The sequence below is a fragment of the Schistocerca serialis genome, chromosome 6 (genome assembly GCF_023864345.2).
Source record: "Schistocerca serialis cubense isolate TAMUIC-IGC-003099 chromosome 6, iqSchSeri2.2, whole genome shotgun sequence".
In the NCBI taxonomy this organism is placed as follows: Eukaryota; Metazoa; Arthropoda; class Insecta; order Orthoptera; family Acrididae; genus Schistocerca; species Schistocerca serialis.
In genome coordinates, this window is record NC_064643.1 from 212,377,723 (window position 1) to 212,393,291 (window position 15,569).

Below are 15,569 nucleotides of genomic sequence, written 5' to 3' on the forward strand. Positions count from 1 at the left end.
AGCATTGAATATATGGCCGTTTTTAAGAATGGTGGGAGTTTTAAATCAAACATTGGAAATTTTTACATTATTTCAAGTATAAGGCACAAATGAATTCTGGAAACAATTTTTGCAATAAAAAAAAGTGTGTCTTATAGGCCATAAAATACGGTATTACTAATTCAGTGAGATACGTTACACATTTATTAGAAAATTAACATTGTTCACAACAAGAGGAATGTGATGATGAAAAGGATACTTCTTAATTTCCTTTGCCACAGATTCCGGCAAGCTTGCAAGAGACTGATGATGGCCAATTGGAAGAATCAACAGGTGATCAGCAACAAGACCTCCTTTGGCCAATGCCAGATAAGCCTGAAAAGAATTAACATCAACACACTGCACTAAACTCTATTAAAACTAACTGTGTACAAACAATAACTATGGTTAGGGCTTGATTACCTCTGTGCCAATACTAATCACAAGATGTTTCTCAACTTCTGGACTGGCTAAGCAAAACCAGCAAGTACCTGTAATAACATGAGTGTGTAATCATAGAATTTATTTGTCATAGTTTCACAAACTACTGCCCTAAACTACCACCACAATTAACAACATACCTTGATCAAAGACAGGAGGTTGTTTTCGTTCTGGTCCCCCATCACTACCTCTTGACTTTCTCTTCCGGCTGCCATGATCTTCTGGCGCATCCATGTCGAAAAAGTACTGGTTTGACTTCTCCTGTGAGACAAAATCCAAATATTAAATTATGAAAAATAATTATAAATGTCATGTATAAATGCAGCTCCCTTTCTTTCCTGCTCAGTGTTTCAGATATGTACAAACATATAGACAATTTGCTTTCCACAGGGGCATACCCTTAGCAAGATTCCAATGCAACTCTACTAAATCTTTGAATTCTGATTAGTGATAACTGCAGTAATGGCATGTAATACCACTTTGTTGCTACTACCACTTCAAGAAGCACTGGGACTGCCAGTTTGAAAGTAGGAACTTCACTGGACATGAAAATTGCAGAAAAGACAAAACTCCTCCTCTAATTAAAATTAAGAAGCAATTTTCTATCACCATGGCAGACAATACTTGGTGTGACACTGTTGCAACTCTGGATTTTAAATGACAGATAGTAACTTAAATCAGACTATAAACTGACACAGTTTGTATTACTGCAGAATGCCAGACTATTCAGCAATTAGTCTGTAAAAGTCATCAATACAACTGGGTCGGGTCTGTTAGTAGGTTAATTAGTTACTCGCCTACTGTTAACACACCATGAGTATCACTATGTTGAAAGTGGTGTCAATAAGTTCCAGATTCAAAATCTCTCCAGACATTCCATGTCTACCAACTCACATCATCAGTGAATGATATTCTGTTTTTAGAACAACACACATATTCTTATATATTATAATACTTATTGATGAATTCTTCTGTGAAGCTGGAGAAGTTGCCACAAAATTATAGTAACTTGGCCCTTCTGTGCGTGGGTGGTCAAAGATTTTTATACTTAACTTAATTTTTCCTTTATGTGTCACTTCTTTCTACTCCATGCTAAAGCTGAGTAGTAAATACTACAATTCACCTACATTATATTTAAACATAAACAATTAGAACTACATTTTATTAATGTCTATTGTTTGAAGGAACACTTCATACTATTCATTACATATAATGTAAATAGATAGATAAAAAATATACTCACCAAGCAGCATCAGAAGAACACACACACACAGGAAAAGGTTAAACTTATGCAAGCTTTTGGAGCCAGTGGCTCCTTTTTCCAGGAGAAGAAGTCAAGGAGAAGGAAGAGGGGATAAGGAAGAGGACTGGAGAGGCTTAGAAAAAGTGGTACAGTTCAGAAAAGTCACCCAGAACCCCAAGTCGGGGGAGACTTACCAGACAGATGAGAAGGAAAGACTGATTGTTGGGGAGTCCATCAGACGAGATTTGAAAACTATAGAGCTTAAAAGAAGACAATGGTAATATGCAGGCCAGAGATTACTACAAAATATTGTGCATGAGTTAATAAGAGTGAACAGCTAAGTGCATTGTATTTAACAGAATTGGGAGGGCAATGGCAAAAAATAGGCAGGTCAGAAAATTTATAAAATAAGAGTGAAGAAATGAGTAGCTACTGTGAAGAAATGCTGAGATGTGAGGAATTAACATAAATTAAGGCCAGGTATGTGGCAAAAACCACGGACACACTGTAGCACTAGTTCCCACATGTGGAGTTCTGAGAAACTGGTGTCTGGGGGAAGAATCCAGATATTGCATGTGGTAAAATAGGCACCAAGGTCACGACTGTTATGTTGCAGAGTATTCTCTGCAACAGGATATTGTCTGTTTTCGATCTACACCCTCCGAATATGACTATTCACCTGACTGATAACTGTGCGGTAGTCATGCCGATGTAAAAGGCCGAACAATGTTTGCATAACAGCTGGTATATGATATGTGTTGTTTCACAGGTGGCTCTCCCTTTGATAGTACATGTTTTGCCACTTGCAGGGCTGGTAGGAGGGTGCATAGGGCAAGTCTTGCAGTGGGGTTAGTCACATGGGTAGAAGCCATGGTGTGGGGAGATGGGTGCAGAAGGAGCATAGGGTCTGACAAGAATATTGCAGAGATTGGGAGGGTGATGAAAAGCTATTCTAGGTATGGTGGGCAAAACCTCAGATAGAATGGATCTCGTTTCAGGGCATGATTTTAGTAAGTCGGACTTTTACATCGGCGTGACTTCCATCTAGCTACAGTCTGGATGAATGGGCATAGGCATCATTGGTTGCAATGCAATCTTTGGCATCACTCACACACTTGCCCTAACTTTATGGAAAAAAAACAAAACAAAAAAAAAAACACCACTTGTTATGGCCTCCACTTTGATAAGAATGTTGTATTTCACCTGCTAGATAGTTACTGGCAGCAGACACACACACATTCTCTCCCACACGCCGCCCTCCATTTTCCAGAAATAGATCACATGCTGATAAATAAGGCAATAATAGCAACAATATGATGAATGATCTCTCTTCTGATAGAGATCTGCATTTCCTATCCATCACCTTCAAACAAGCCTTTGACAGCATAAACCAGCAAGAACTATACAGAGTACTGGAAGAAGTTGGTATAATGCTAAACTAATAAGACTAACCAGAATGACAATGACAGAGACAAGAGCAAAAGTAAAGGTCCTTAGCAGAACACGTGAAAGCTTTGATTTTAATAAAGGCATGAAGCAAGGTGATAGTCTATCCACTGTCCTATTCAATATAGCCCTGAATATTTTAGTAAATAAAATCAACAAAAGAGGGAACATATTTATGAAAACTAGCCAGATATGTGCATACACTGATGACATTGCTATGGTTCAAATGGCTGTGAGCACTATGGGACTTAACTTCTGAGGTCATCAGTCCCCTAGAACTTACAACTACTTAAACCTAACTAACCTAAGGACATCACACACATCCATGCCCGAGGCAGGATTCGAACCTGTGACCGTAGCGGTCGCGCGGTTACAGACTGTAGCGCCTAGAACCGCTCGGCCACCCCGGCCAGCTGACACTGCTATAGTAGGAAGAAATATCAGTACAATCCAAGAAACATACCAGGCAATAGACACAGAAGCCTTAAAAATTGGCCTCACAGTAAATGAAAACAAAACAAAATACATGGTAATGTCACAATCTGACACCAGAAGAAGCCATAAAGACTTAAAACATCAATGGGAAATTCTTCAAAGGAGTGTCCTCTTTTATCTACTTGGGAGCCCTAATAATAAATGATAACAGTATTGGTAAAGCTATAAGGGAAAGAATACAAGTAGGAAACATGGCTTACTTTGCAAATATGCAGCTTTTCAAAAATAGCTTTGTTACAAGAAAAACAAAACTGCTAATATATAACTCACTAGTCCACTCAATAATCACATATGGATCAGAGGTATGGACATTGACAGAACATGACAAAAATGCACTAAGAAGATTTGAGCAGAAAATACTATGCAAAATCTATGATCAAATAAGGGAGGAAGAAGGTTGGAGAATACACTACAATGCCGAATTACAAGTGTTATTCCAAGGTAGGATCATAATAAAATTTGTAAAATCATGGCAAACATGATGGCTATAACACATGGAGAGAATGGCAAAGGATAGAATTCCAAACAAAATGATGAAAGGTGTGATCCATTCAGCTAGGTGAAAAGGGAGACCTAGAGACGATGTAATACTGGATCTAACCGGTATGGGAGTCCAGGGGTGGAAAAGAGCAGCAAACAAGTGAGAAATGTGAAGGAAAATCTTTGAAGAAGCTAAGGCTCACCAAGGGCTGTAGTGATACTGAAGAAGAAGAACAACATTATGTTATAAAAAATTGACTTTTTTTGTTGTTACATTCATTACATATATAACATTTTTGTAAATGATGCTCGTCATGTGTCCATCATTGGTTGCAAAGCAATCTTTGGCATGATTGCGGGCACTTGATCACACACACACACACACACACACACACACACACACGCACACACGCACGCACACTAACTTTTTGAAGAAAACACTTGTTATGGCCTCCAGTTTGATACGAATGTTGTGTTTCACCTACTGGATAGTTATTGGCAACAGGCACACACTTTGGATACCAACATTCCCCTCTTCCCCCTTCACCTTTTCCAGAAATAGATCACATGCTGATAAATAAAGCAAAAATAGCAACAATACGATGAATGATCTCCTGTGACTGTGACAGCATTGCTTGCATCATCCTCAAAAGCTACAAAGAATATGGTCCACAGAAATTGAAAATGTGCCTTTCAGACTTCACGAAACAGTTCAGAAAATTGACTTGTTTGTTTATTATCTCCAGAAGCTGTGGGCAGAAATTTCAACATGCCTCCAGATCTCTGTTAGTAACTGTTGCAAAAGTTGCATCTTTTGGGGAAAGAACTTACTATCCAGATGCAACACCTATCATACACCTCTGTCTAACACGTACATGACTTGTTGCTCTGCACATAGCCATATGGTGCACAACAATAACACAATAGAGTGCTATCAAATAGACACTCTTCAAGCCTTGGTGTAACACTGAGTTTTGACCTGCTGTTACCTACATGGCACTCACAGTCTGAAACCAATTTCTGCTTTCACCACTAAACCTTCAGAGTCAGACCCATCCACTGCTAGTTCCATCAACTGTCACACAGACCATTGATACAAGGACAACTTTTTTGTTTTTAAATGTTTATTACATGTTTCATTTTGTGCTGCGCATATTAACTGTTGTAGAGATTATGCCCTGTGATCACAATGCAAAGCGTACAAGCCAGGTACCTCGTGCAGCAACAAACATTCTGTCGTAGGAGGTCTGTTTCCTGCTACCTCATATGTTGGGCACTTGACTTGTTTCTGTGAATACAACACTTGCGAAAGCTGAAGAACTAATCAAGTTTGACTTTGCTACTTACTACTACAGTGTTACCTGGGATGCAGAACAAGTAGCTGATCAGGTGACTTATCGCTCAGCAGATTCTATTGTTCTAAACTACCTGACCAACATCATATCCCCTTCTATGCCACAACTTGTTCATTTTGTTGCTAAAGCAAATGATACCTACTTACAATGCAGTTACTGTATCTGAAAAACATTTCCACTGCATCATCATTCACTCAAAAGTTATCTATAATGATGCGGTATCTGAAAATAAACTACACTAAATTCAATCAGATCTTGATAAGATTTCAAAAGTGGCACAAAGACTAGCAACTTGCTTTAAATATTCAAAAACGTAAAATTGTGCATTTCACAAAATGAAAAGAAAATTATTCCATCACTAAAATATCAATGAGTCATAATTGGAATTGGTCAATTTGTACAATTACCGAAGTGTAACGATGTGTAGGGGTATGAAATGAAACAATCACATAAGTAAAGCAAGTGACAGATTTGGTTCTAGTGAAGAAGGAACATTTGGGTACCACCACTTATGTGTCAGTTGTGCAGTGAGCTGGGTTTACTGCTGCACCCACACACTATTTCCGTATGTAGTCTAGGAGGACGAGAATTCATAAAGTACACATTTGCTGTAAACACATTTATTCTACATGATAAAGCACATGAAAACTTGTCAAAATAAATTCTGATTACATTGTCTAGTAGCTGGTGATAACAGTAATGGTGTCACACCGTATCTTCGCTCGAACATTGTTCTGCGGGGTATACACTCCTCAGAGATGTGTGCTTTGGCCAATTGCGTGACCATAGGAGAACCTCTTCATGATTGCAGGGTGCTGTGTATTTCACGGAAGCGATGAAGCAAAAGTGCAAACAAATATAGAGCACCAAACAAACGTCTGTAAGTGTTGTTAAGCTCGACCCATGTGGTCTGCAGATAGCAACTGAAAAATGTGTGTGTATTGTATGGTGACCCAGCTCGCACTGCTGTTGCATTTTGCCTGTGCAACTCTAGGAATACAATGTACTACAACCTCCTACTTACTGCTCATTTAGGGATCACAAAGAGAAGATTAGACTAATTCCAGCACACAAAGGGTCATTTAAGCACTCATTCTTATGCACTCCATAAGTGAATGGAATGGGGAGAAACTCCAAGAACTCGAAGTACCCTTTGCCATGCCCTTCACAGTCATTTGCAGAGTATATGTGCAGACAAACATGTAGATCCTGACTAGCATGTAAGCTGTTCTGTGAAGCGAGTAAACAATTACTGCTGCTAAAGCAGACAGATACTGTTTTTAAGTGCACAACTAAACATCAGCTTCTAGTAAACCATGACCAATAATTTTGTGAACAGTTCTATCAAAAATATACACTAACAAAATGCTCGGATTTTCTCCTAAATCATTTCTATACATAAGGATTGGCAAAGGCCCTATAACACTACCTTGGGGAATGCCAGAAATCACTTCTCTTTTACTTGATGACTTTCTATCAATTACTACGAACTGTGACATCTCTAACAGGAAATCACTAATCCAGTCACATAACTGAGACAATAGTCCATAAGAACACAATTTCACTACAAGTCGCTTGTGTGGTACACTGTCAAAAGCCTTCTGGAACCCTAGTTACATAGAATCCATTTGAAAGCACTTGCCAATAACACTCACCATTTTGTGTGTGTAAAGAGCTAGCTGTGTTTCACAATGTTGACTATGTGTCAATTGATTGTTCTCATCTACGTAATTCATAATGTTTGAACACAATATATGCTCCAAAACCCTGATGCATATCGACGTTAATGATATGGGCCTGTAATTTAGTGGATTACTCCTACTACCTTTCTTGAATATTGGCGTGACTTGAGCAACTTTCCCGTCTTTGGGTGCGGATCTTTCATCAAGCGGGCAGTTGAACACGATTGCATGATTGTTAAGTATGGAACAATTGCATCAGCATACTCTGAAAGGTCTATAGTCCGGAAAGGAAGACTTGATTTTAATAAGTGATTCAAGTTGCTTCACTACCCTGGGGATATCTACTTCTAAGTTACTCATGTTAGCAGCTGTTCTTGACTCGAATTCTGGAATATTTACTCTATCTTCTTTGGTGAAGGAATTTCAGTAGGCTGTGTTAAATAATTCTGCTTTGGGAGCACTTTCATTGATAATATTTCCATTTCTATTGCAAAGAGAAGGCACTGATTGTGCCTTGCTGCTAGCAAACTTTATATATGACCAGAATCTCTTTGGATTTTGTGTCAACTTTTGAGACAAAGTTTCGTTGTGGAAACTATTAAAGCATTTCACATTTAAATCCATGTTATATCTCGATCTTAGATTGCCAATCTTCGGGATTTTGGGTTTATTTAATTTTGGCATGCTTTTTTCGTTGTTTCTGCAACATTGTTGTGACCTGTTTTGTGTACCATGTGGGATCAGCTCAGTCTTTTGTTAATTATTTCGGATAAATATCTCAACTGCTCTCGATATTATTTCTTTGAATTTAAGACACACCTGGTCTACACTTTCATTGTTAATTTGGAAGGAGCGGAGATTGCCTCTCAGGAAGCGAATTTTTATCTGCTTTTCTAAATAGGTATATTTTTCGCTTAGTTTTGGAGGATTTGGGGTGACAATATTCAATCTTGCTATGACAACCCTGTGTTTAATAATCCCAGCATTCACTTTGAAGCTCATTATTATAAGGGTGGTTTGAAAAGTTCTCGAAATGGAATAGGAAAAAAGTACATACATCACTGAAACTATTTTTATTTTTCAATGTAGTCTCCTTGTAGATTAATACACCTGGTCCAATGATGTTCCCGCGCCTTGATCCCATATGAAAAATGAGTTTCCTCCAGGCCTGCAAAACAGTTGTCTACTCCGGCTATCAATTCTTCATTTGAAGTGAATCTTCATCAACCAAGAAAAATTTTAGTGTTGGGAAGAGACGGAAGTCTGACGAAGACATATCAGGTGAATAAGGTGGGTGTGGCAACAATTCATACCTCAGTTCATGTAATTTTGCCATGGTGATGGCACCTGTGTGCGGGTGCGCATTGTCTTGATGAGAGATGACTTACTTCCTTGCTAAACCTGGCCTTTTTTCACGTATCTTTTGTTGCAATTTTTCCAGGAGGTTAGCATAGTATTCTCCAGTAATTGTTTGCCCAGTGGTGAGATAATCTACAAAAAGAATCCCCTTCATATCCTAGAACACTGATGCCATGACCTTTCCTGCCAAAGAAATTGTCTTTGCATTCTCTAGTGGAGGAGAATCAGCATGTTTCCACTGCTTTGAGTGTTGTTTTGTCTCTGGGGTATAGTAGTGCACCCAAGTTTCATCTATGATCACAAACTGATGCAAAACATCTTATTCATTTCTCCTAAAACAGGCCGAAAATTGTTTCTATATGTCCATTCTCATGCGTTTTTGATCCAGCATCAAGAGTCGTGGCACCCATCTTGCAGATAATTCTTTCATTTCCAGTTCTTCGATTCAAATGTGATACACCCTTTCACATGACATCTGGCAAGCATGAGAAATTTCATGCACTTTCAATCAGCGATCCTCCATGACCATTTTGTGCACTTTTGCAATAATTTCTGGAGTAGTGACACATCTTGGCCGACCACTGCATGGACCATCATCTAAGCTCTCCCAACCAAATTTAAATTGATTTGTCTACTTGGTTCAAATGGCTCTAAGCACTATGGGACTTAATATGTGAGGTCATCAGTACCCTAGACTTAGAACTACTTAAACCTAACTAACCTAAGGACATCACACACATCCATGCCCAAGGCAGGATTCGAACCTGTGACTGTAGCAGCAGCGCAGTTCCGGATTGAAGCGCCTAGAACCACTTGGCCACAGCGGCCGGTGTGTCCACTTGGCAAAAGTTGAATATTAAAGTGCAGAGTCCCCCAGTTTATTCTGGAAATTGGCATGAATGTCCTTTGCTTTCATACTTTTCTTTACGAAGTACTTAATCACTGCTTGGATCTCGATTTTTTCCATCTTCGCAAATCACTACACGGGAACAACAACAGAGCCATGTCATCGTCACAGCTCTCTTCCAAGAACACTGACGTGGCATGTGTTTATAGGCAAAAGTTCAATGAATATAACTTGAACAACTCATTGCGCTAGCACTGACCTCTCGTGGTGATTCTGAGAACTTTTCAAACCACCCTCGTAGCTCAGGATTATTTGTTGCAAGTTCAAGTATGTTTTCACGACCATTTACCATTTGCATGGGTTCATGAACCAAATGCTCGAAATAATTTTCAGAGAATCCACCCAGGACAATTTCAGATGATGTTTTTTGCATACCTCCATATTTAAACATGTATTTTCACCAACATATCGAGGATAAATTAAAGTTACCACCAACTATAATTGTATGAGTTGAGTATGTGTTTGAAATGAAACTCAAATTTTCTTTGAACCTTTCAGCAACTGTATCATCTGAGTTGGGAGGTCAGTAAAAGGATTCAATTATTATTTTATTTCAGTTGCCAAGAATGACCTCTGCGCATACTATCTCACAGGAACTGTCTACATCAGTTTCTCTACAAGATAAACCACTTCTAATAGCAACAAAGGTGCCACCACCCACTGTGTTTAGCCTATCCTTTCAGAATATGATTAAGTGCTTCACAAAAATTTCGGTTGAACTTATCTCCAGCTTTAGCCAGCTTTCAGGCCTATAATGATTTCATCAGTGCTTTCTATTAGTGCTTGGAGCTCCAGTACTTTCCCAACACAGCTACAACAATTTACAAATGTTATACTGATGGTTCCAGTATCTATGTTCTTCCTGTTTTCACCCTGCTCCCTTTGAGACTGAGGGCTTTTTTGCGTTCCCAGAGGCCATCTAACCTAAAAAAATGGCCAATCACTGCCACACGGCCCCTGCTATCTGTGTAGCCACCTCCTGAATGTAGTGGTCTCCTGACCTATTCAGTAGAACCTGGACCCCAACCACCCTATGGTGCAAGTCGAGGAATCTGCAGCCTACACAATCTGTGCCTCTGTTTCAGAACCTCCACTCAGCTCTGTACCAGAAGTCCAAAATCGATCCTGTCAACCATGCTGCAAATGGTGAGCTCTGCTTTCATCTCGCAAGCCAGACTGGCAGCCTTTACAACTTCTGTTACCTGCTCGAAACTAGAGAGAATCTCTTCCAATCCAAAGCAACACACATCATTGGTAGTGACGTAAGCCGCCACTCACGGTTGGCTGCACCATGAGCTCCTCAGGCATCCAGAAGAAACCGTTCCATGTCTGGAATGATTCTACTCAGTATGCACACTGAGTGCACATTGGCTTTCTTCCATTCCTTGGCAATGATGTCCCTAAGGGATCCCGTAACGCACCTAACACTGGAGCTCCCAACTACCAATAATCCAATCCTCTGTGACTGCCCAGATCTTGCAGGCAGAGACATTTCCTCTGCAACAGGACAAGCCACTAAATATGGTTGACTGGCAGTGTCAGTTACAGACAACACCTGTAACCTATTTGTCAGACTACCCAGGAAGGCCTTAGGTGTGGCCCCTCGAAAGTCTTTCTCTGCCTGCCATGCCCTAAGGTGACATCCCACTCGACCACAGGTGAGGGCTCAACCTCAGAGTAGTAACTGGGCTGGCCACCGGCGCAGACAGAAGAGCAGATTCAGACATGCTGGATGTCTGTGGGAACCCCACAAACGATCCACAACAGTGATGCACATCCACTGCAGCTTCAAGTTGTGTAACCAAATCCATCACAGCTTGGAGCTGAGAGAGAAGTGACACCAACTCGGCTCACATCCACACACAGCAATCACAGTCCCCATCCGTTATAAAGATTGTGGAAAACTACACAACACAGACAAACAAGGCCTATCGACACGCGCTAGAGAACTCTACTGTAGACAACGGAGGAAAATGCATGAACTTTGTGTAAAAATTAGATTAACATGCACAGATTCAAAAACTGAACTACCGAAGCACTCAGGTGAGATCAAATAATTCGTCCCTGATTAGGATCTTGTAAATACAACAAAATCAGTTTACTTTCCGATGCTACAAAAAATGCAAGAACTGTGTCTATTAAATATTAAATTAACATGCAAAAACTCAAGAAACTTAACTGCCAAAGCATACAGATGAAACTATACAATTTGCTCCTGGTTACGAACTCGTAAAATGTCACAAAATCGATTAGTTCCCTGTTGCTGCATCTATCTACGCTGGCTGCTGCTGCTGCCTGACTACTTTCCTTCCTAGTGAAGAACTGCCCCAAGAAATTATACAATGAAATGTTATTAAGCGTTCATCAGCCAAATGAGCAAATTATTTTACATTTTTCTCTCCAAAATCTACTTTTACCAGAGAGATGCTTCAATTCAGCCCTTGTAGATCAGTCTGGTGTGGCAGTTGAAGATAGAAAAACTAAAGCCAAAGTTTTAAATTTCACATTAAAGAAATCGTTCACACTGGAGAATCATGCAAACATGCCATCATTTGACCATTTGGCAAACTGCCATATGGACGACATAGTAATGAGCATCCTTGGAAGAGAGAGACAATAGAAAGATCTGAAAGCAAATAAATCAACAGGTCCGGATGGAATCCCAATTTGGTTTTAAAAAGAGTATTCTATGGCACTGGCGACTTAGCTAGTCTGCATTTATCACAAATCTCTCCCCCAACACAAAGTCCTGAGTGACTAGAAAAAAGCACAGGTGACTCGATTGTATAAGAAGGGTAAAAGAACGAACCCACAAAATTAAAGACCAATATCCCTCACTTTGGTTTGCTGCAGAATCCTTTAACTTTTTCTCAGTTTGAATATAATAAACTTTCTTGAGACTGAGAAGCTTATATCCATGAATCAGCATGGTTTTAGAAAGCATCGCTCATGCAAAACTTAACTTGCCCTTTTCTCATGATATACTGCAAAGTATGGATGAAAGGCAACAGGCAGATTCCACATTTTTAAATTTCCAGAAAGCATTTGACACAGTGCCCCACTGCAGGCTGTTAATGAAGGTACAAGCGTGAGGAAAAAGTTAACAGTTCTGCGAGTGGCTCGAAGACTTTTTAATAAATAGAACCCAGTATGTTGTCCTCAATGGCAAGTGTTCACCAGAGTCAAGGGTATCATCTTCTAGTGCCCGGGGAAGCATGATAGGACCACCGTTGTTCTCTGTATACATAAATGATTTGGCAGACATGGTAGGCAGCAATCTGCGGTTGTTTGCTGATGATGCTGTGTGGTATGGTAAGGTGTCGAAGTTGATTGACTGTAGGAAGATACAAGATGACTTAGACAAAATTTCTAGTTGGTGTGATGAATGACAGTTAGCTATAAATGTGGAAAAATGTAAGTTAACGTGGATGAGTAGAAAGAACAAACCTGTAACATTCGGATACAGTATTACTAGTGTCCTGATTGGCGCAGTCAAGTCATTTAAATATCTGGGCGTAACACTACAAAGTGTTAGGGAATGAGCATGTGAGAGCTGTAGTAGGGAAGGAGAATGGTTGACTTCAGTTTATTTAGAGGGTTTTAGGAAAGAGTGGTTCACCTGTAAAGGAGACCGCATATAGGATGCTGGTGCAACCTATTCTTGAGTTCTGCTCGAGTGTTTGGGATCTATACCTGGGCAGACTGATGGAAGACATCAAAGAAATTCAGAGGCAGGCTGCTATAACTGTTACTGGTAGGTAAGAACAACATGTAATTGTTACAAAGATGCTTCGGGAACTCCAATGGGAATCCCTGGATGGAAGGCGATGTTGTTTTCAAGAAGCACTATTGAGAAAATTTAAAGAACCACCATTTGAAGCTGCCTGCACATGATTCTACTGCCGCTAACATACATTGTTCCTAAGGACCAAAAAAATAAGGTACAAGAAATTAGAGCTCATTTGGAGGCATACAGATAGTTGTTTTTCCCTTGCTCTATTTGTGAGTGCAACAGAAAAGGAAACAATTAGTAGTGGTACAGGGTACCCTCTGATATACACCACACCATGGCTTGGAGAGTATCTATGTAGATGGAGATGAAAATGTAGATGTAGTCATTTAAGAAGACCAACAATTTGAAACGTTGAGTTTTTATTGCTATACCCACTCAAACATTTTGTAAACACATATATTAAAATGGTACTTTAGGCATATCTTAATAAAGATCATCATAAAGTATAAGGAATTTCTTTAATTTATGAAGATACAATTGATAGCATGAATGGTAGCAGCAATAAAAATGTTTGACTTTATTTTAGATATTTACAATAAAAGATTCTGTCTTTGGCGGCTAAAATATGTAAATGATTACTGAGATGATGGATGAAGAGAATGAGGAATACAGAAATTAAAAGTTTTACATCATACCAACACTCAGCTGATCATGGGAAGATGTGAAGTAACCAAGCTTTGTCTCTATTACCTAAGATCAATAAATGTTAGTGTCAGCAATTTACATCATGATGGCCAGATACGAATCTGAAATCATCTACAGCCAAATACAAATCCAGAGCCCAAACAGTTCAATACAATAAAACTCTGAAAAAGAGTCAGAAGTCACAAATTAAGAGCAACTGATCCAGTTTGCTTTTCTGACTGAGGCATGTTGCTTTTCTGACTGAGACATGAGGTACTATCATTGACAATAGTTAGAGCATCTTGGTAATTACCTGAATGATTGATAGTGCCATACATCTAATAAAATGAAATAATGGTAAAACGTTACTCAATTGAAAACCATGAAGGTGGCTTGACAATTTTTCAATAACAAAACTGCATCTAAACACTTCACTCTTCCTGAACAAAATTTCCAAGTATTTTCTTTTTGTAGTACTCTATTCACAAGAGATTTCATTAATGTTAGTTTTATCAAAACCTTTAGACTTTCTCCAGTATCAGCTACTATCATTAGAAACTCTTTATGTTTTCTACCATTCTACTTCTGCTGAATAATGAGACTGGATATCTTCTGTCTTCTGGGAATACGTCTTACATTTCTTCTATTATAAAGTTTCCAACTATGTCACATTATAATAGGAAAATTATAAATCCTTGTCTTACACCATGCACGTACGCACGCGCGCGCGCGCGCTGTTGTGTCAGGTGGAGTCAGTAGAGGAAGAAAGAGGCTGGAAGCACGATGGAAGGGGTTGGGAGGGTTGAGGGCAGGTAGCTAGCAGCTCAGAGGGAGACAGAAGGTGAGCAGGCTAGGAACACAGGAGGAAGTGTGGCAGGTACATGGAGCTAGGCGCGTGGCACACAGGTACTGGAGCTGGTGACATGAGGTACACGAGGAAGATAACATGGAAGTATGGACTGGGAGAGGGTGACAGGAGAGAGGAAGGGGAAACTGGTGGGTAGAGGGTGTGGATATAGCAAGTTAGCAGAAATTGGGGCTAGGATGATTGCAGGGGTGAAAGGTGTGTCGCAAGGATAACTCCCATCTATGTAGTTCAGAAAATCTGGTGCTCGGAAGGAGGATACATATGGTATGGATTGTGAAGTAGTCATTGAACTCAAGTATGCTGTGCTCAGCACTGTGTTGTGCAACTTGGTGGTCAACTCTGTTCTTGGCCACAATTTGGTGGTGGCCATCCATTCTGGTGGGCAGCTGGTTGGTGGTCACGTCCACATAGTGGACTGTGCAGTGATTGCAGCAGATCTGGTATATGACAGGGCTGCTTTGAGACTTGGATCTGCCTTCGATGGGATAGGGTAAGCCTGTGACAAGACTGGAGTATGATGTGCTGGGTGGACGAATCAGGCAGGTCTTGCACCTGGGTGTTCCACAAGGATGGACAAGGGTGATGGATATGTTTAGTGGGAACAGAATATAACTTTCAGAGGGGTGGGAAAGGTTGGATATGCCCCCATTTCTGGCCTTGATGACAGATAATCAAAGCTCTGATGAAGGATATGGTTCAGTTGTTCCATTCCAGGGTTATATTGGGTGATGAGTGGGTGCCTCCCCTACAGCTGATTCTTGAGGGTGGTGGGAGGATTGGAGTGTGTAAGGATATGGCACAGAAGATCTGTTTGTAGGCCAGGTTTGGGGGCAGTACCTACCTGTGAAGGTCTTTGTG

General features: G+C 40.0%; 1 protein-coding gene across 2 annotated transcripts in view; it reads right to left on the reverse strand.

Moving 5' to 3' along the window:
• Nucleotides 1-15,569, reverse strand: part of LOC126485150 (CWF19-like protein 1) — a 150,628-nt gene that overhangs the window by 37,497 nt on the left and 97,562 nt on the right. For both annotated transcript variants that reach the window (XM_050108818.1, XM_050108817.1), the window contains exons 7-9: nucleotides 600-720; nucleotides 442-509; nucleotides 237-354 (exon numbers count right to left, since the gene is read on the reverse strand). In XM_050108818.1, coding sequence (XP_049964775.1) covers nucleotides 237-354; nucleotides 442-509; nucleotides 600-720 — 307 coding nt within the window. The remainder of the gene's footprint in view (nucleotides 1-236; nucleotides 355-441; nucleotides 510-599; nucleotides 721-15,569) is intronic.